The following is a 22,278-nucleotide window of genomic DNA, read 5'->3' as shown; positions in this document are numbered from 1 at the left end:
AACAGAGGACCTGGTCAATGTTTTGAATGAAAACCTGTCTCATGTGAAACACGTCTATAATCCCACATGTGACCGGACACACAGCACCTAACTTTTAAAAGCTGATTTTACAGCTTAAGCAAAGGTACCAGAGTTATTGTTTATGACTACATTACTATCATATGATAGTTTGTAAGATGTTTAACCAATAGCTATCTTTACTTCTCACCCTAGATTTGCATAATGACAAATGTAAAGAGGGTGAAAATTGCATTAAATCTGTTCTACCCACACTAGTTTCTATTTCATTAGGAAGACAGTATGTGTTGTTTTTGCATTCATACCGTCCATCATGAGAGATGTATGCCATGGATCCATGAACATTAGACGTACTGAAATTTGAAGTGTGTATCTTTTATATTTAAACTTCCATATGAGTGATGGTTTCCTCACCAGATGACACAAACATCTGACACAGAATAAACCATACCAATGAATACATATTGAATGCTAGTGGCCTGCAGAGGGTGGTGAAAACTGCCTAACACATCACTGGTTCCTCACTCCCCACCATTGAGGCTGTCCAGAGCAAGAGATGTCTGCGGGGGCTCGCAGCATTGTCAAGGGCAGCTCACACCCCAGCCACAGACTGTTTGCCCTCCTCCCTTCTGGGAGACGCTACAGGGTCCTCCGTTCCCGGACCAGCAGGTCCAGGAACAGCTTCATCCCTGTGGCTGTCACCCTGCTAAACTCTGCACCACAGTAAAAGCAGCTGCCCCGCACCACACACAGCTCCTCCAGTGACTATACTTCCCTCCTCCACCCTGGCTTGGACTGCCACCCACCGTCCTCCAACCATTAAACATTTGCACTAGACTGCTACTTTTTTTTGTTTACTACTGTATAATCCCACCAATGGTGTATTCATATTCATATATATTGATCTTGCTCATAGTATATTCATGATTCTTATATAATAAAATACCTCTTAATACTGCACTAGTCCCTATATATTTCTTACTGTACATATCTTAGGTATTTACAAATCTTACTTCACATTTTCAGTTTTTTAAATTTGCACATTACTCTGCACTTTTACTGCCTTTATTGCACTTCTGGTTATATTTAAAAAGCCCTTCTACTGTGCAATGACAATAAAGTTGAATCTAATATAATCTAGAAATGGCTTGTGCGTGTGCTTTAAATTGATGGGTGATATGAGGAGTTTTGTTCTTCAGAGGTGAGTGTGTGGCTCTTAAAAGAGCCTTTGTGTCGTTGGTTTCCAGCAACTTTGCTTTACTTGGACTTAGGGGCCTTCTCGGTCTTCTTGGGCAGAAGAACAGCCTGGATGTTGGGCAGCACGCCGCCCTGAGCGATGGTCACTCCGCCCAGGAGTTTGTTGAGCTCCTCGTCGTTGCGGACGGCCAGCTGCAGGTGGCGGGGGATGATACGGCTCTTCTTGTTGTCGCGGGCGGCGTTTCCAGCCAGCTCCAGGATCTCAGCGGTGAGGTACTCCAGCACAGCCGCCAGGTAGACGGGGGCGCCGGCACCAACGCGATGTGCGTAGTTGCCTTTACGCAGCAGTCTGTGAACACGACCGACGGGGAACTGGAGCCCAGCGCGGGAAGAGCGAGTCTTTGCCTTCGCTCTGGCCTTTCCGCCGGTTTTGCCTCTGCCTGACATTATGGATGTAGATCGTTTCCTAACACACGTCAAAAGAAACTGCGGTGAAAAGGTCGAACACTCCCCTATATATACGCGGATCGAGCGGGACGGTTCATGCCGGACCAACCAGAATAGAAGCCTCCAGCTGAGCAGCGGGGGACGGCCGACCCTTTTGTCGAACAAGCAGACAGTACCCGAGGAGGAGCCTATCACCGATCTGAAGCAGCGTCACCATTTCCTGGCTGGCTCCGCAGTTTAAAAGCAGAGTGTCTCTCTACCGCTTCACTCTTTCTCCCGATCGCAGAGAAAAGCAACAAAATGGCAAGAACCAAGCAGACCGCCCGTAAATCCACCGGAGGCAAAGCCCCCAGGAAGCAGCTGGCCACCAAGGCTGCGCGTAAGAGCGCCCCGGCCACCGGCGGCGTGAAGAAGCCTCACCGTTACAGGCCCGGTACCGTGGCTCTGAGAGAGATCCGTCGCTACCAGAAATCGACGGAGCTGCTGATCCGCAAGCTGCCCTTCCAGCGCCTGGTGAGAGAAATCGCTCAGGACTTCAAGACCGACCTGCGCTTCCAGAGCTCCGCTGTCATGGCTCTGCAGGAGGCCAGCGAGGCCTACCTGGTCGGCCTGTTTGAGGACACCAACCTGTGCGCCATCCACGCCAAGAGGGTTACCATCATGCCCAAGGACATCCAGCTGGCCCGCCGCATCCGCGGAGAGAGAGCTTAAACTGCTGCTGCTCCACTGACCATAACAACGGCTCTTTTAAGAGCCACTTCACTGTACTCAAGACAAAAGACCTTTGTTGCCCTGCTTGTGCAAGACTGTTAATACATATAATTGACTGCAGAGATTAAAGTAAATATCAATACCATTAAAGCATTAAATAAACCACTTTCTGTAAAGTAAACATAGTACAGCACAAGGAGCATTTACACAAGTTTAAACATTTAACTGCAGTATAGTTTTATAACATTAACTAACAGCAAACGGTTACTATTTCATAATACTACATAAATAGTTCACAGTGACACATATTTGTTACATTATTAGCTCTGCAAAGAATACACATAGTAAATTATGCAAAGTAAGACCTGGCCTGCTTTTAATCTAATATTAATTAATATCGCTGCTTTCACTTCACCTGTTAAATGGAACCATCGTTAGAGATGCAATGAAATAAATGCTGTGGATGCTGGAGAGTCATTCTATAATTAGGACTTCATTTCATATCCATGTTGAAATAGTCAATTTGACTAAATATTCACTTCTTGCTTGATTTTCTCTTCAGCTATATATATATATTATCTATTTTAAATTTAGATATTCTATGTTATTTACTTTTTCTAACATTTCTTTGGGGGGGGGGGGGTTGTAATTACTGAACATTGCTAGAAGATAGCCAGTGACTGCTTAATGTTATTGTTTTGCATTTGATAATAAAAATCTTGAGTCTTGAAGGAATGGTCAAATTAATATTGAGGCACATTTCTCTCGTTTAATACAAAAATTCAACAGGTTGTATCATTTATTTGTATGGATGAGTATGTATAGCCTTGCTGGAATTTGCAATGTCTCTGCTGTCTGATTTAGAAAATACCATCTTTGGTTATTCACATTAACAATAGGATATCTGTTTATGTAAGTAAAATAATAATTAAAACATGACAAATGTTTTTGAAAACTATTTGTCTCGTGAGTGAGAGATCCCTGTCAACCTGTCCATACGTTACTCTTAGTCTTCTCCGACTTGAATAGGCAATAAGACATTCATATTACTAATATAGGCCTTAGTGTCAACAGACATACTGTGTATTCAGAATCCACACAAGTGTGCAGTATGTGAGAGTGTTTGTATAGTTTGCTGTGGGTAAATCGTAGCATGTAAACAGGTAATTTAAACCATTCAAAAATACTTTATTTTTGTAATTCCCATGCTCACTGCGATAACTCATCGTTGTGGACGGACAGCTACAGGTGGCGGGGGATGAAAAAAGCAGGTTAAGGATGCAACCACAAAACCATGACCATTTTTCCTAAGGTCCATATCTGCATTAGAGACCAGATGAATTTAGTAAAACAGAATCCAGCAGAATGACAGTTTGAAATCAACAACACTTTCACACATACATGAGGTGCTTTTCAAACTGTTCAGTATCCAATGATGCTTACTGAAAGATTAGCATATTAACATATTCTGTATATTATCTATTCTCAGAGTAGTAAACAAACAAGGTATATTTGTCAAGCGTAATAATACTGTAAACAACTTTGAAGAATTTATTCCTCTTTCCATTTTGCATTCCACCACCCAAAATGATTTACACCTAGCTATGGAAGATAGAATGGTATGTATATATATATACATACCATTCTAACCACCAGGGGGTAGAACACCTCCTCAAAAATATCGCGGATCACTGATAGAAACCACTATTAGATTTAAAAATTCATATTTTTAAATTGGAGTGACTATGCAGGATGTTAACAATGTATTCATCATGATAATCCTTTTCAATTTGATTAAACCATGCTCCATTATTAGTTAAAAGTTGCTGTTTAAATATTGATGAACATGTCATTAAAGTCAGGACAGTTTGTCTCCATAGAGAAAGTGTGTGGCTCTTAAAAGAGCCGTTGGTTTGATGTCTCCGCAGAGTGGTTTACTTGGAGCTGGTGTACTTGGTCACGGCCTTGGTGCCCTCAGACACGGCGTGTTTAGCCAGCTCCCCGGGCAGCAGCAGGCGGACGGCGGTCTGAATCTCCCTGGAGGTGATGGTGGAGCGCTTGTTGTAATGAGCCAGACGAGAGGCCTCACCGGCGATGCGCTCGAAGATGTCGCTCACGAAGGAGTTCATGATGCCCATGGCCTTGGAGGAGATCCCAGTGTCGGGGTGGACCTGCTTCAGCACCTTGTACACGTAGATGGCGTAGCTCTCCTTCCTGGACTTTCTCCTCTTCTTTCCGCCCTTACCGGGGGCCTTCGCCACTGCTTTCTTGGAGCCCTTCTTGGGCGCGGGCTTCGCTACTTCAGGCATTGTCACGAGATTTTTTCGTTCAAATGAATTCAGACGTTGGTGGCCAGGCTGTATTTGAACATATCACATGTAAATCATTGTGTGCTGTTCCCTCTCTGTCATTGGCTGAATGTGGAGTGCCAGTGTAACAGCACGGGGGAGTGTCTCCATGTTCATGAGTCCATTATTCTGCTGCCGACAGAGGCTGAACTGTTCAGCTCAACTGGAACATTTGGGGTGTTAAGAAATGTAAGATGTCCCCGAAACTTATTAGGATTTATGTTTGTATCACATAAGTATCATTACAAACAATCTAAACCAAAGCAACCTGATAAATGCACAGCTCTAAATGATAAGGGACGATTCATTTCACTGGTTTTGGTGCAAATGAAAGTGACAACAAATGCAATAAAAAGAAGTAAAAGCAAGACCACAACAGAAAGGGAACAGTTTTATACTTGCCGGCCCTTGACATTGGCTCTCTCCTCATCCTTCCCAACTGAATCTTCTGAAGTTTCGTGCTCTGCTAGTGTCCGTGTCACTACCTGTAGCATGAGGCGGTGCCTGAAGTCCTTTCAGGTAGCAGATATAATCTAGCTCCTCCAGGATAGAACATCCAAACGTGCAGGAGCAAGAAGGTTTGTTGTGTGCCGTAGAAGAGCATCAACCCATCAGCAGAACCGGTATCGGCTCCTTTGTGCGTGGAACATCTACAGGTGTAGCTGGCCACTGGGGAACCGCCCTGCCAAAGAAAAGAAGGGAAAAAGATGATTATGATAAATTTGGCACGTGTTTATTATAATCGTCATTATTTTTAATTGATTAAATTAGACACATGCTATAGAAACGTGGTCCTGCCTGCCGCCTCTGAATAGTATAGTCCAATTAGCTTCAACGTCACGACCTGTTTAATAGAGTACAGGGAGATTTCAGACGGTTAAAAGTCGCCAACATCTCTCTGATAGACTTTCATAATAACACGCTGTCTTTCAAAGTGCAGGCGCTGCAATCCCAGACAGCACACACACACAGAGGCCCTGGGGGCCCCACTTACTCGCTCAGAGCAACACAGTGATACGTGAGGAGCGTTACCATGAAGAATCTGGTAAGGGACTTTGTTGAAGAACAGTGGACACAGGTATAGTACAAAGTTTCTCTCTGGTAACTTCTCATTGCACAACCAATCAAGTGCTGTGTTTTATTTGAGAGTGTATTGCAATAGTGTGTCCATTAACCAGTGAGTAGGTCAATAGGTCAGTCAGTCAGGGTCCAGAAGGCTTCAGTGTAAGGCCCTTACCAAACTCCCGAGGTACGAGGGAACGTCAGTGTCTAACGCATGCTGTGGTGTGCACGTAGAGGACCACTCGTGTGTTCTTCATATCAGCAAATGAAGATATGTGAATTTAGATATGCACTTAATGGCTGTGTGTCTGTGTGTATATATTTATGTGTGCGTGTGGATATGTGTGTGAGTGTCTGTGTGTCTGTGTATTCATGTTAATGTCTGTTTGTTAACCTATTTGAATTAAAATACAAGTCAGATAATGTAAGTAACATGATGAATTTATTTAACTTGGCCAACATTTCTTTTTTCTTGTCTCACCACTCTCCCCACGTGCTTGACTGAAAGATGGAATGAGTAATGTCCACTTCACTTCCTTAATTTGTGGTCAGATTGTTGTTATAGATATTTTATAGTTATGCTGTTACAGGGGGTGACTCATTTTCACCTACGCCTCAACATCCATTCAAAGCAACAAACTGGTGAGGTGCAGCACCTAATCAAACAGCTCTGTCCCTGGTCCTTTTTAATTACACTCTGATATTTAACTTAGTGTTCAACTGATCAAGTTGATGCAGCTACAGAACTCCTTTTCAAAACTCAGAACAGATCAGAATCTGCAATAAAACAGGAGAAGCTGAGCTACTGGAAAAAAAAGCATCTGACAGGACATGTAGGAGAGTTCAACTGGTAGTGGACGTTGTTCCAGTTGACATATCTGGAGAGCAGCTCCATCTGTTGGCTGCCTGGTATTACTACAGTATAAATACACACACATATGTGTATATATATATAACAGTTCACCAGGCGTGTTGGTTTATCCTAAATAAGAGAAGAGCCGGACTGGTCCAATTTAAATATTTATTGAGATGCAATAAAAGTTTAACAACATAGCTATGGACAATTATCACAGCCTAGGCTAATTAAGTTAGCAATAGGTAGTTAATAATGGCCCCGAACAAAAGGGGTTTGATATAGTTATAACAGTAGATTTAATATGATTGGTTATGAAAGATTGAAGGGGAGTCACCGCAAATCAATTTGGTTCTCCCTTGTTGGTGCACAGGCATGTCCACGCCTCTTGGCACAGAAATCCAGGAAGTGACAAGTAGCCGCTCTCTGTGACGCTACTACTACTCTGATAGTTGCTAAGCAAAATGTTCTCTTCATGAAAGGCCTTGACACAGCTGATGCCATGTGGGCCATTGGAGAAAGGAATATGATGTTCCTGCTATATTCAAACAATGTCCTGTTGATGTAAACATTAGGGTCCTCGAAACCAAAACAACGAGACAAAACAATGTCAACAAAGTCACTCTGTCCGTCCTCCAGAACTTTATCAGACAGCTGCTTGAAATATATTTGTGAATGACTCTAAGGGAATAATGGTTTAACAATTATAAGATTCATTATTAACAATATGCAGCAAGGGTTATTTATAAATCATTTGAATAAAGGCCTTATATATGGTTCAAACTGATCATGCTTCCCCCCCCCCCTTTAGTTGCAAAAAGTTTCAGTCAGACCCAAATACCATATAGAATTTAAATTCCTAACAATCCCTCTTTTCACACCATTTTCATTGTGTGAACAACTTACTGGGGTCATCCATGTACCCCTAACCACCATCCCATCCAGTGCTGTTCGGACATCAGTTTAAGAGTCAATGATCTTGGATTTTAGCCTTGTTGAGATCCTTTTGTGGAATTAATACTTTCCGTTTGTCAGGTTGCAAGAGGTGCAGCTGTCACCGGATGGGAGTGGGTTGTGGAGACATGGAGCCCAGATCCCATAGATTGAAAGGAAACAAACAGAAAAGTGATTAATATGCTGCAGTGCGTAACTGAGTTTAAAGTTGATTATATAAACTTATATTTGCAAAGGAAAATAAACAAGCAATCAAAACAAGACATACAAGTAGACCCTTCTTTTGAGGTCAACAATTTCTTTAAGAGTAGTAGCCTAATAAGTGGACATTAAAAAATAAAGATTCAAAAAGTGGCAGAAGAGTGACAAAAATCTTTGGCATTTTATGAAATATTAAATGATCAACAAGCTAAATTTCAATAAGCAGCAGATATGACAGCGTTTGAGTATTTGTGTTCAAACCATTCTCCAAAAATCATCTGACTGCTTCTATACATGATAATTCAGAAGCTTTGACTTCAAATTGCCCTGTGGTAACACAGGAATCACATACACAGGAAAAATGTGTTAGAAATGAGATTCAACAAACCGCTTCAGAGTCGACAGCTGAAACAGATTAAATAAAACTCACTCTGACACACTTTTCTTTCATGATAAAATAATAAAAACATAAGTAGAGCTTAACAACACCTTTCAAATTAAGAGCATTGGATGTTAAGATAATTGGTGAAACCAAAAACTAAAAACCATCTTCCCTGAAATTAAGAGTTTAAAGTGTTGCAACAAAATTACAATATAATTATAGATATGGCATTCAATAAAGTGTAAACAAAGTGCTTGTATTATGGTTTGTGCTTTTCATTTAAGATGAAACACGTTATGAGTTAAAGTGTTTTAGACCTCTGATCCTTGAGTTGGATGCAGATTTATTCCTCTTTAAGCGGCGAAACATATTTATTTTAGGTCTCAAGAGTCTTACAATAGTTACATTGAGGATGAATCAAACTCCTATTCTAAATTGCCCTGTACTTGGTGCTCAGCACTTTGAATGGCGCATCAGAAACAGGGAAACGGTCCATGGGCATTTGTATGGTCTTTTAAGTGTTGTGTGAATTGCATGTATCATATTTGTGTACTAAGTTCTCTGCCAGAGTTGTCATGTGTTGATGCCACCAGAGTATTTCTATGTTCTTCTGAGTCCGTTTCCTACTGATATGTGTGGGTCCAGGGGCCTGTTTGAGAAATATCTGGGCTAGTTTGGATTGGAGATCTTCTCTGAGTTTGATCTCTTCTTGGGAAAGGGCCTCAGACTTATGTGGGCCATGTTGATGGGTTTTGATTCGAAGGTGACCTTCTGTGGACACTGCATTGGTCATAGCCGTTGCCGTGTTCCCCGGCGGCAGATGGCATCTGGTGTGGGTGCGGGGGGCATGCCTCTTCCTCGGCCTCGTCCTGGGGGTCCTCCGCGATGGGGGCCTTGCCCTCTGTAGGGGTTAAGGTTAGGGTTAGGTGTTGATCGTCTTTGTCCCATATTAGGGCAATCTCGGATCCAATGGTCAGATTGGCCGCACCGATGGCATAGATTATCGTTGTAACCTATGGTTTGATTGTCTCTTTCGATGTTCCTAGCCTGCACTACTGCGCCTGCAATTTCCAAATGTAATCCTGACACGGCAGCCATCTGATTAAGGGGCTCTTCCCCTGACCGACGAGTCTGCAGCTCTTTGAGTTCTCTCCGAACTTCCAGTCGTGATTTTTCCACTTCTCTGAGGTTGTTGCTTAGCTCAGCCACCTCCTCCTCACACTGTCGCTGAATAAATGAATAAATGAATAAATGGATCTTAATCTTATTCCTAACCATAGCTTTATCTTTCTCGTCATCAGTTAATCTCTCAAACCTTCAGTCAACATTCTTTTACTTCCTTTGGCAAGTTCTTTACAAGTTTACGCCTCCCGTCCATACATACAACATACATCAGATGGCAGGCATATAGCCTCTAGTCTATTTTCCTATTTTTTCTAGGAAAAAGTTGTTTTCCTGTCAGTCAGTTTTCGCTCAGTCAGTTTTTTCTGTGTCTCAGTCAGCAGTGTGACCTTGACTCTTTTTCGTCTCCTCCTCTCTCGTTTTCATAGACAAACTTTTTCATTCAACCTAGATTTAGTATTTTTTGTGATTCCAGGCAGCCTAAAAATAAATTGAAAGATTATTCCCCCTATTTTCTCCCGATTTAGTTTGAATTTCTAGTCGCTATTTTGTTTATAACAAAAGCAAAAAGTTAAATCTGATATCAGGTATGTTAATTTCCCCTCAGAATAAGCTCTTTAAGCCAGTGATTGATAATAAATAAATGCCCTGAGAATAAACTCTTTAATTCAAACTAGTTCATTTACACGAAGCAAAAAATAGGAATCTTAGTGATATTCCCACATCGACCTCCTAAAACTTTATATTTAACTACGACACCTCTCCTGAGAGAAGGGAACAAAACACAAACAAACTTTTCTGTTCACCTTTGGTGCAAACAGAATATTAATGTCTCTGTGCTTTATAATTTGGGCCTGATTCAAGCAACAAATGCGTCTCTAGGTCACAAAAACATCCTTGAAAACTAATTCTATGATCAATGCGTTTTACACAGAGCTAATAGTGATTGCAACGATTTTAACAGGTTTTTATTTACAGTGTTCCCCTGCTTTTACATCTTAAGTCACTGTCTGAAAATCTCAAATAAGCTCTGATTTCTAAACGTGAAAGACACAACACAATAACTTTTACAAAACTAAGCCAGAATAAATCCTCTCAGGTCTTTGTGTTATGAATAATAAACCACATAAGCCATAACGGACATTTCATATATCCATGTACATATGGAAGCTTTACCGTGGCTACTGCAGCAACAGCAGCTCCACGGAGACAAAAACAAAACAGCAGACAGCTTCCTACGGTGATCAGCCACTGTGCTGAATCACCATAGATTTTACAAAAAATGTACAATTCAGGTGAGCTCACAATAATATTAATAGCAGCTTGGCGTCTTATCCCATTTTAGGCTAGACTCAGAATAACGGTAAAGTCTGTCAGTCAAGCTCCTGCCTCGTCAGCACAGGTGCTAGGTGCAGAGTTATCATATTATTACCTGAGTCCCGTTAACTAATCTTAGGCACTTGATTCAAAGTTGCACTCTGGGTTGTTAAGCTTCAGATCCATCGAAACTGATGCCACTGTCAGAACTACAATATTTTCACAGCCGTTATATTCTGAATTCAAGGGCCGCTCCAAAGCTTTGTGACTGGTTGCAGTGGAGCGTCTGGTCTCGTCATAACAGCGCTGACTTCCCAGTACACAATATTTTCGCAGACCCTTATTATCATTGCTTCAGGATCGATTCAACAGGGTATCTGGCCCGTTAAGCACCTGTCCCTGTCGGAACACCACTCCGTCTCCAGATCCCACTGCAATCGTCGTCACTGAATCTTCTATCTATTAGGACCCGATTCAACAACAGGGTATTTGGCAGTTTTGTCCCTCACTCGCCGGTGCAGGCAAAAACCGCTTCCTCCAAAACCCCCTGACTAACTCAGGTTGCAGTTTGTTGTATTTGCAAACAATTGTTTGAATCGTCAAATTTGGAAATCTTTTGCGCCAAGCTAAAAAACCTCAAATCCTTCTCTTGGTTTCTCTATCTCATTTCCCCTTCCTCTCATTTCTTTATCTCATTTCATTTTATGTCTCTATCTCATTTCATTTCTTTATCCCATTTCATTTCATGTCTTTATCTCATTTCATTTCTTTATCTCATTTCATTTCTTTATCTCATTTCATTGCATCTCAAAAAACACAGAACTTATTTATCTCTTACCACCGATCTCTCCACCGCACTCTCACACCTATAACAATGACTATCTAACTAATACAGAATTTGCTAACAGGTTTCTGCCTACCTTGTGATTTAGAGCTCTTATGAGAATGCGGAGGATCGATCGGAGCAGCCTAGACCTCGAGGTCTGCGGTCTTTCTGGTCAAAAGATTCCTTCTCAGGATCAGGTCTGTCAAAAAATGTTCTTAGGATCACGTCGGGGTCACCAAATTGTCAGCCGTGTTGGTTTATCCTAAATATGAGAAGATGAGCCGAACTCCGTTTGTTCAATCAAGTATTTATTTAGAAAGCAATGAGAGGTATCAATCAGCAAAGCAATGGGCATCCAACAAGTCGCATCAGAACACGAGACCCATCAGAACGCATCAAACAGCCGGCGCCTGTCTATTTCATTACAGTAGATCTTGGTTCTTCCTCCTCGAAAGTGCGCAGGCGTAGGCCATCCTCTTGGTATTGGACTACGGAAGTGACAAGGAGCCACTCCCAAGGCCTTGACACAGCTGATGGCATGTGGGCCAATGGTGTTGACAATTGGAGAAAAGATGATTGTGTTCTTGCTATATCAAAACAATATTCTGTCTGTACAGACATTCAAAACCATGTAACCAAAACAACGAAACAGAACTGTGACGCTCACACATTCTAATTTCAAGATTACACACTAGGAAGGAAAAGGTTATTTATTAATCATTTGTATAGAAAGTGATTGGACCTGATTATTGAATTTAACTTGAGGAATCTTGTCCCGTCCGCCACGTTGGTACTCGACCACATCCTCCTCTTGATCGGTGACACAGCCGAATAATATTTTGCATAAAGACGTCATTTTTAAGGTTACTTTTGTGTATAATTTAAGCTTGTGTAAATACAGTTACAATACTTAGAAAATATAAATACATTTTGTTGTTTTCTGGAATAAAAACAGTCAAATATAAATCCCATTTGGAGTTTCAGTGGTAAAAGGCATTGTAGCCGAATCCAGTACAATTTAAGTAAATGGGAATTCTTTCAAACGAATAAAATCAATTTGGGAAAACACTTTTAAACTACAAAGGAGTTCAATTAGTCAGGTTATTCCATTTTGTTGTCGGTTTGCTTTAATGTCACAGTGTCATTGATTTCTATTATGTCTAAGATTCCTTTGATTTCTCAGCAGGGCCATTTCTATGCCTATACCAAATGTACCGGTTGCAAAGCTGAAATATTTATACAATCAGAGGAGAAGAGAGAGTGGGTGTTTTGCCTTGGCCGAAAAAGAAGGTAAAGATTACACCATGAAGCCCGTCTCACACCATGATGTAAGACACCATCCATAGGCAATACCATTACTTTTCTTCAAACTTATCCTATTCTTATAATTATGTGTGCATAATTTTGTATATAATATTTTAGTATTAAGTAGCCCCTAATGAAATGTGAAGTGAGTGTCTGAAATAGAAGTAAATCTGTAAAGATGAATGTCACAGCCCGGCTCACGACTGTGACAATGAGGGAGACGACACGGGTGAACTGTTACTATTTTTATTTATTTAACAGAATAAATTATAAGCAACAACCAAAGTCTCCAAAAACAAAACAGAGGTTGAGGTTGACTCTCCCGGCGTCCGGGAGAGTCAACCTCTTGCCGTAGGAAGAGCGAGAGAGAAAGCGCGCGAGACGAATCTGGCCAGTCTTTTAAAGGGAAGAGCACACCTGGCCGAGATGTGCTCTGATTGTCGCTGATTTCCACTCCCCCTACAGTTCTGGGGAAGAAAGAACAGGGACACCTAGTGTCCAGGTGAGGGTGGAACGGGTCGTCACATCAATAAGTTCAGAGAGATACTGATATGCCTGTGTTCAGCACCTCACTGACTAACTACATACTGAATATCAAAGATTGTTACTGAATATATTTAGAGACTTTTCAAAGTAAATTCAAACATTTACACTGTTTTAAATTTTTCAAAGTAAAGTCAGACATTTTAACTGTGGAATAGATCATTTCAGGTTACTTCAAAGTAGACGCAGACAACTGGTCACATTGAAAGAGCGTGACAGCGCAGGAGAAACAGGGACCGGGCCCTCAACATGAGATAAACTCAGTCGGCGAACTTCCAGCTCCATTCGTTTAATAACCCCATGAGTCACATCCTGGAATTTTGTCTCAATTACTCCAATTTCCACCAGATTATCACGAGGATCCTCCCGACATTCTCCTTTAAACGTTTATCCCCGATATCCATCTTGAAATTATCAGCAATTTGAATTAATTGATCCCACGAACAGCGGTCTAATAACTCCTCTGACGGAGCACTCAGAAACTCATCCACAGTAGCCATGACTGAAAAACACAGCTAACCTGCCTGAATATTAACATTTAACTCTGTGCACCAATGGTCACACTCCTAAAGCTGTACACAGCAACACGTCACTGCAGCGCTGTCTCACTGACTGCTGTGATGGAAATCTGGAGATACAAGAGGCTGGAAACAACAAAGTTATCTACGTGTATTTAATAAGGGGCTTTCTGCAGAAAGGATCAACACAGGGAAACCACAAGGGTCTCAGAGTGAGGATGCAGAACAGTCAAAAACACAGGTCTCATATAGAAGGACTGAGGGCTGTCCCTCTGAACCAATCCAGACAGGTTCCAGTGTGGGTGAAGGAGAGGCATCTAAACATTAGCAGCTGATTCACTTAGGTGATAAGAAGACATACACTATTTCCATTGATGTGTAATTAAGTCACAAAAGGTCTCACCGTATTTCAACACCAACATTTCCGACCATAAAACAGCTCAAGTCATAAAGGTCTCTTGTCAAGGCTTCAAATGCTTACTATCTAAATACAAAATAGTTTGTCAGCCATGTTTAATTAATTTTTCTAATACAAGTCTCTCCACTTCCCTCTGTGGAAAAATAATGATATAATTAATGAGAATTGTTTACAACACTGGTGTGGAGATTATAATCATATCTAATCTGTCCAATTCACTCTAAAATTCCATAAAAGGCTAAATAAACGAGGTGGGAATGGAGGATATACCAGCCTGTATCAGCACATTTGTGAAACATAGTTACTATCACATGCAGCTTACACATGTAGTGTATTGATATTAACTTATTAAAATCAAGTCACAACCAAACACACAACTCTATAGTTAACTTGCTTCAATCATTTCATTAGAGGAGTTAAATTAACGGTAATTTTTATAACAATTACATATTAAAAACCACTTGAGGCATGTAAGCATATGATTATGATGATAGATAAAGCATAGGTTGTGTTGTTGTTGTAGTTTCAAGGTTACTTACCTCTAGACCAGCCGGACCAGCTACAGCACAGCGCTAACCTGTTAGCAGCGTCGGGTAGCATGTAGCCTAGCCAGGAGCTAGGCTACATTGCCTGGCTGGCTGTGAGTCTTCACTCGCGCTCCTCCTCTTGCCCATTAATTCGTTAGCCAGGAACGAGGAGGAGTAAGCTACGGCAGGATGGCGCCGGTGGAACGCCACCTACTAGCCTCATTCTCACTCTGCAGAAACCAATGGGTGACGTCACGGACCCTCCGTCCATCTATATATACAGTCTATGGTTGAAATACATCTGTCCTCAGAGCAGTGGATGTATGACGTCACATCCTCTGTATATTATTGTTCGCTCCGAGACTCAAAGTGCGCAAAGAGGAGGAACATGTGCGACGTGCAGCTGCTGCTGATGTCGGTACATGAGCGGATCAGCGCTGCCGCTGAAGACTTTCTGCTGCAGGTGGAGAAAGGAGGAGAAACGGCTCAAGTCCCGGCGCTGAGAGCGATGCTAACCGAGCGGCTAACGGCGGCTGCTGAGAAGATCGTCTCAGTGTTTTAGGAAACCGTGGTGGTGTATGAAGACAGAATGGAGCGGTTAGATTGCTCAGAGCAGGAGATCTACCGCCAGAGGAGGCTGCTGGATGCTGTGATGAAGCCCAAACTCCAGCTGCACAGAGTCAGAGACACATACAGAGACACATATTGTGTGAGTAATTATGATACTGGCATATTTTAAAATAAGTATAATTTCTACATCACTGTTGTGTCATATTCATAACAATAGACCCTTTTTTTGAGATGCTTGATTTCAAATGATTGCTGTGACACAATGGACACTAAGCTCCCTGTATGTCATAGCAGCGCTAGACATAGTTACTAGACAGCAACTGGAGAATCTGGGTTTTATTTAAGTACAAAAACTGGTTTACAACGTGGATTGATTCATTCACTGGAGTTGTGCAGTTAAGATGATCCCTGCTATTGTCGGCGTGTTTGTTTATCCTAAATAAGAGAAGAGCCGATCCAATGGTTTGGTTCCATCAAGTATTTATTTAGAAGCAATGAAAGTGTAACACAGGCCTATTCAACTAGCGGCCCCAGGGCCGTATGCGGTCCGTTTGAATTTAACTATGGCCCACACGACTACCTGCAAATCAGTGTAGCTTAGTAAATAAAAAACGGACACGCCTCTTACCCAGAGCCATTGAGTTCCACTGTTGCATCAACCGAACCTGTATGGTTACGTCCATAGACTGTGTTACGTCTTAATGTCACACACCTGAATTGGTTGCCTCAACCCACTACTCACTATGGCTCTGGTCTGGCTGCCCACTGAAACTCATGCGCTAGCTGACGCCGGGTTCACACCGGACGCGGAAGCGAGGCGTAAGCGCAGCGCCAATCCTCTAGCTCCCATCCACTCCCATGTTAAATCGTTGTGCTGAACACACCGGACACTGAAGCGTAGCGTTGCGCCGCGGCTGCCTCGCGCCGTGCAGCGATCGTTTCGGTGTCGAGTCTATTTTATCCGCTTGACGCGAGCATATCGCGACAGGAAACACACTGAAAAATGATTTAAACGATATTGACGACATAATTTATATGATGTAAATGATCAAATATGCATCCCATACTTTGTATTCACCTTCTGTTGTCCAGGAGTTTAATTTTACCACTTTAACCGACCACATTATTAAATGTCCCCCTCTGCCCATCCACTACAGCCACACAAGCATTCATAAAGAGAGAGAGAGGGGGGGCTACGTATTCTCCACATAGGCTTGAGTGGAGAATACGTAATTAACCCTCGACACCCGACATTTAACGGAGCCAACCGCGGAGAAGTTCGTCAACATGGATGACATTAAATTAATAATTGAAGTGGAGAAGTACAGTGAGTTGTATGATCCTCGGAACATGTTGTATAAAGACAACACCAAAAAAGACACATGTTGGGCCGCTGATGCAGTTCATTTTGGAGCAACATGGAGCCGTTTTTACTGCAGGCTGATATCAGCGGCGCTTCGGCGTCGCTACTGCGCCCGGTGTGAACCCGGCCTAACGCTACCAAGAAGCTCTCTCGGACACATCAACTCTCCGGCGCCTGGACCTACTGGCAACAGATGTCGCGGGGAAGCTTATGGAGTTCATGTCTATCGCTGTGGATGAATCGACTGACTGTACCGATGTGACCCAGCTGTGCATGTATGTGAGGTTTTATGACGGAGTGCACTTTCGGGAAGAACTACTGGGGGTCGTTCCGCTGGAGGGACACACTACAGTTGAAGTGATCTTCCAAAAGATTTTCACGTTTTTAATGAGCATGAACTAGATTTACAAAAAGTCTGCTTGTTGGTTACTTATTTACTATTATTGTGATGGATATTGTTTCAAGATGTTCAGTTCACAGTATGCATTTTGGGAAATGAACCTGCTGTAACTACCTAATTTCTGCTCATTTATTGTTAATCGGATATCTGAATACTATTATACTATTTTCAAATTGTTCGCTACATTTGTGGATATGGACATGTCAGAAAAACACTCTTTGTGTAACTTTTGCACTTCTGTATCCAAGCTTGATAGCCTTCCTGTGTTTTGGAATGGAATGACAGTCTGTTACTGACTATAAAGTGAAAGAAAAGAGATGTGTGTGTGACTGTTTACCTGTGGAAATATACATAATTGTTTTTCATTTTTAGCCATTCATTGATAAATATTCTGTGAGGCCCTCACACCCACCGTGATTTTCTGATCTGGCCCACTTGCTACTGAAGTTAAATAGCCCTGGTTTAACAGGTATAGCCGGCATTCATTCACAGCCTCGGCTAAATCAGTTAGCACGGGGTAGACAATAATGGCGGAAAACAGAAAGTGTTCGTAATAATAGTAATAATATAACAGTAGGTTTAATGTGATAGGTTAAAATATTGGAGGGGTGTCGCCGCTAATCCATTTTGTTCTCCCTAGTTGGTCCACAGCCGTAGTCCCACGCCTCTTGTCACGGAATCCAGGAAGTTACAAGGAGCCGCTCTCCGTCACGCTCCTTCTCTGATAGTTGCTAGGCAACTCTCCCTATCCTGACAGTTCGATGTTGTGTTTCATAAACTAGCCTTGAGTAAAGAATGTTGTGTTCCTGCTGTAAGCTCTAAAGCATAACAATGTCACTCAGACCCTTTGTCAAGCCAGGTGTGAGACTGACCAGCGCTTTGACGCACATACATTTCTAGCTAATTTCAATATTAAACACTAAGAGGAAAAAGGTTATTAATTATAATTTGTGTAAAGGCCTTATAAAGGCTCCTGTCCCCACCCGACAGGTCATGTCTAAAAACAGCTTAACCAACTAACTAACCTCCAATCGCTCTGCTCTGCTCATGTCGTAGATTGTTTATTTGGCCTCAAAATATAAAACATTTTATCCTGGAGACACTTGGTTTAACCCAGCTAACTTAACGAGCTGCGTCGTAAGACTATAGTTGATAAGACTTTCTGTATCTGTTTGTTGTGTTTCTTCATTGAAGCTACAATTTTCAAACTACTACACCTTCTGATAAAGATGTACATTATTTAAATACATGCATTAGATAGGTGTGTATACACTATTTAATTGTATGTGTATATTTATTCATACAGGGCATATATTCTGAGTGTGCGCACACACACACACACACAGACACACACTAACAAAGGGATCGTGGGGGGCTACAGTACAACTATAAACCATCTCAACATCTCTGCTTCCTGAGTGTGATCATTCAGAAATAATAACATTCATCATTAAACAACACAACACAAGTTTTTCAAAAAACTTCAGGATACTCTGAAATTATAAACGTGTGTATTTGTGTTTCAGTGTGTCCTGCAGACGTACAGCTGCTGATGGTGAATAAAGAAGAGGTTCTTCCTGAGCAGCAGCAGTGGAGCCCCCTTGTGGACCAGGAGGACCCAGAGCCCCCCCACATTAAAGAGGAACAGGAGGAGCCGTGGACCAATCAGGAGGGGGAGCAGCCTCAACAAATTGAGCAGGCTGATATCAAGTTCACATTGACCAATGTCACTGTGAAGAGTGAAGAAGATGAAGAGAAACCTCAGTTGTCACAGCTTCATCAGAGTCAGACTGAGGAGAACAGAGCGGATTGTGGAGGACCAGTACCAGCCAGGATCTCAGGTCCTGATGGACTGTTACAACAAGGTACTGAGGACAAGACTGTAGACAGTGAAGATGATTGGATGCAGACCAGGGAACCTCAGTCTTGTTTAAATACAAAAAATAACAAACAGCCTCAAAGTGATAAGAAATGTATAACTGCTAAGAAGCATTTAGTTGCTCTGAGTGTGGTAAAAGATTTGCCCACACTGGTTCTCTAACTTTACATATGAGGATTCATACAGGAGAGAAACCATTTAGTTGCTCTGAGTGTGGTAAAAGATTTAGAAAAAAGAGCCATCCAACTTTACATACAAGGATTCATACAGGAGAGAAACCATTTCATTGCTCTGTGTGTGGTAAAAGATTTGCCCACACTGGTTCTCTAACTGGACATATGAAGATTCATACAGGAGAGAAACCATTTACTTGCTCCTAGTTTGGTAAAATATTTAGATTAATAGGTAATCTAACTGCACATGACTAGTCAAACAGGAGAGAATGAATTTACGTCCTCTGTTTGCTTAAAGATTTAAGTTGCATCATTTGAAACAAAGGATTTTTTCGGATTAGTCAGCAACTGCTAATATTATACATTTTAATATTTCACTATTATACATGTTAATAGAGAAATTTGAATCCCCCTTAACCTGTCTTTAAATGTTTCCCTTGCACAGTATGTATATGTATGTTCTTAACCAGTTCATATGTTTGATTTAAATCAGTGTGCTTACTGATCAGTGACCGAAGGGGCTGTTACAATGTGGAGGGACATGTGACCATGGCTGTAAATAGTAAATGGTTTTGTATTCATATAGAGCTTTTCTAGTCTTGATGACCACTCAAAGCTCTTTACAGTACAGTTTAACATTCACCCATTCACACACACATTCATGCAGTGCAGTTATTAGCAGCACTTTGTCGTTATATGAGGGATAATTCAGGGTTATGCATCTTGCCCAAGGACACTTCGGCATGCAGATGGGGATGACTGGGGATCGAATTGCCGACCTTCAGGACGACTGCTTTACCCCTTAGACACAGCCGCATGTTTTCTTAGAAAAAATAAATTTTTCACAGGAAGGTTCAGAGAGAAGTGACCTTAAGGATTTCTGTGGCCGACATTATAACAGCTTTCCGTAATCTGAATGATAAGGAAAGGAGCTTCAATGCTTCCTAACTTATCACCTTGTAGTGGGGCAGATAATAGAACGTTTGTGCAAAATGTGATACAAGACCCAAATTTGGCATGGTGGTTCCCAAGGGTCTACTTAACAAATCAGCCTTATGTGCCATTCAAAAAACCAAGATGGCGGCAGTTTTTCAAGATGGACGCTGAATAAGTCTGCTGAAAATGGTTTTGCTCAAAGATATGCATGTACTTGTTGGATTTGAATGATCTTGTTGTCGATTTCTATGTTTTCTTGTAGGTTGAATCTAATATTTTTACATTGGCATTGTAATACTGTAAATGGTAGAAACCCTAACCCAACTTAACACAACAAATAATACTCGTAATACTTTATTTACACAGTATAAACATTACATTTACACATCTTACATTAAGGTACTTAGCATTTGGATCATGTTATTCAGGACAGAAACAAAATAGAAAATAATAATGAAAAACCTTTATATTGTAAAAAAAGCTGAGCCAAAATTGCAGATGGGGGACTGTTCACTAAATTGGTGGTCAGATGGCAGCACACACATAATAACAAAGAAACAACTGTCAACCTCAGCTACCAAAGTGCCCTGTGTGTGGCTGTTCTCACTCTCAGGTCATGTTGCCTCGAAGAGAAGAGCAGCATTGTCTCCAGAAAATGTAACATGCTTATCTGTCTCAGCAATTGGCTGAAAGTCAGAGATGATTAGGCACAATTCAGTAAAAGTAGCAGATCCTCCAGTTTTAATTTTCATGTTTGTTTGTACTTTATGGTGCGCGGATTTTCCGGAAGTCCAGTAAATCTCGTGTTGTGTTCCTCGGGGAAGATGCGGTCAGCGAATCCCCGGAATTAGATGAAGAAGTCATGGCTTGAGCTTGATAGCGCTGGTTCATCTGTTGCAGCGGCTTCGTGCTGGGACTGGCGAATTCGTCTCTTGCTCTTAGAACGGAATTAACCTTTGTTCGTCTTCTTTGACGGGATTCTGCTTCGTCCTTCTGCGACAGAATGATGCTTTGTCCTGCAGGGATTAACAGTTGTGGCGCAGTGGTGAATTGTGGAAAAGAAAGTCTCGCAGCTCGGCCTGCGAGCGAGTTCCTGTGCGCGACCTTTTCAAGCTAAAAACAAAACAGTCTTCCAAATAAGATTCAACTTAAGATAAAAGAAAATGAAAATTAAACAAACGATTGTTTGTAATTGCCCCCTTTTAGCAACTAAATCATCTGGAAGACCTGGCGGGGTCTGTTTACGTCCTCAGAGCAGGGTAAATGGCGGAGATTATTGGGGTCAGTTTTAAACTACCTGAGAGGTCCTCCTCCTTGAGGACTTGGTCACGGGATGATGCTGGCTTTAAGCCAATTGTGTGTCAGAGCTGGACCCCAGTGGGAGGGGCTTGGCCCTCACTGGGCGTCTACATACCCAGCAGGGATTCCCCTGGTCCTGCGGGGGGCTTGAAACCTGCTAGGGGTTACTTGAAACTACCAGGTAAAAGTACCCACAGGTGGATCGGAATGTTCCACAAGGCCTTGATCTATACAGGCCTATGTGTAGATTTTCTTTGTGTTAACCTCTGACCTGTGTCTGGTGGCCATCCGCTGGGCTCTGGCCCAACAATATATATATATATATATATGAGTATATAAAAGCTGGCTCTTTTTGGATCTGTGGGTGAAATTAAGCTGACATGTTGGACGAGCTGGAGCTCCGTCGCTGGCTTTAAAATAAACTCACACCCGGGGTTTTAAGTGCATTTCGCCGCAAAAGTTGCAGCAGTGTTAGCCTCGAAAGCTGTAGCCCCCCCACGATCCCTTTGTTAGTGTGTGTCTGTGTGTGTGTGTGTGTGCGCACGCTCAGAATATATGCCCTGTATGAATAAATATACACATACAATTAAATAGTGTATACACACCTATCTAATGCATGCATTTAAATAATGAACATCTTTATCAGAAGGTGTAGTAGTTTGAAAATTGTGGCTTCAATGAAGAATCACAACAAACAGATACAGAAAGTCTTATCAACTGTGGTGAAATGGGCATAATATGTCCCCTTTAATATTTTGTCATCACTATTTGTTTTTTTTTATACATATCGTCTGTGGGTGGACGATGTCTAGACTTTCTGTTGTCCTGGTGTCAATGGGGAGCTAGTCCAAATGTTTAGGACCAAGGACATCAAACAGTCGTGATTTTGTTGAGTGCCTAGCTCGCTGT

The 22,278-nt window shown here is 41.8% G+C and overlaps 3 protein-coding genes across 3 annotated transcripts; 1 reads left to right on the top strand and 2 right to left on the bottom strand.

Moving 5' to 3' along the window:
• Nucleotides 1–1,275: 1,275 nt before the first annotated feature.
• LOC133933518 (histone H2A-like) lies at nt 1,276–1,662 on the bottom strand. Its single transcript, XM_062380648.1, has one exon. The coding sequence runs from the start codon at nt 1,660–1,662 to the stop codon at nt 1,276–1,278; it is 387 nt and encodes a 128-aa protein (XP_062236632.1).
• A 300-nt stretch (nt 1,663–1,962) lies between these two features.
• On the top strand, nt 1,963–2,839 carry LOC133933491 (histone H3). Its single transcript, XM_062380622.1, has one exon. The coding sequence runs from the start codon at nt 1,963–1,965 to the stop codon at nt 2,371–2,373; it is 411 nt and encodes a 136-aa protein (XP_062236606.1). The 3' UTR covers nt 2,374–2,839.
• Nucleotides 2,840–3,557: 718 nt separating this feature from the next.
• Nucleotides 3,558–4,682, bottom strand: LOC133933549 (histone H2B-like). The gene has a single exon (XM_062380682.1). The coding sequence runs from the start codon at nt 4,680–4,682 to the stop codon at nt 4,308–4,310; it is 375 nt and encodes a 124-aa protein (XP_062236666.1). The 3' UTR covers nt 3,558–4,307.
• Nucleotides 4,683–22,278: the final 17,596 nt, after the last annotated feature.

Source organism: Platichthys flesus, chromosome 22, assembly GCF_949316205.1.
Source record: "Platichthys flesus chromosome 22, fPlaFle2.1, whole genome shotgun sequence".
NCBI lineage: Eukaryota > Metazoa > Chordata > Actinopteri > Pleuronectiformes > Pleuronectidae > Platichthys > Platichthys flesus.
The sequence above is the reverse complement of the archived record's forward strand: the minus strand, read 5'-3'. Positions and strand labels throughout refer to the sequence as shown.

Excerpts from the sequence above, each read along its gene's own strand:
- LOC133933518 (XM_062380648.1), bottom strand. The coding sequence starts at position 1,662 with ATGTCAGGCAGAGGCAAAACCGGCGGAAAGGCCAGAGCGAAGGCAAAG.
- LOC133933549 (XM_062380682.1), bottom strand. The coding sequence starts at position 4,682 with ATGCCTGAAGTAGCGAAGCCCGCGCCCAAGAAGGGCTCCAAGAAAGCA.
- LOC133933491 (XM_062380622.1), top strand. The coding sequence starts at position 1,963 with ATGGCAAGAACCAAGCAGACCGCCCGTAAATCCACCGGAGGCAAAGCC.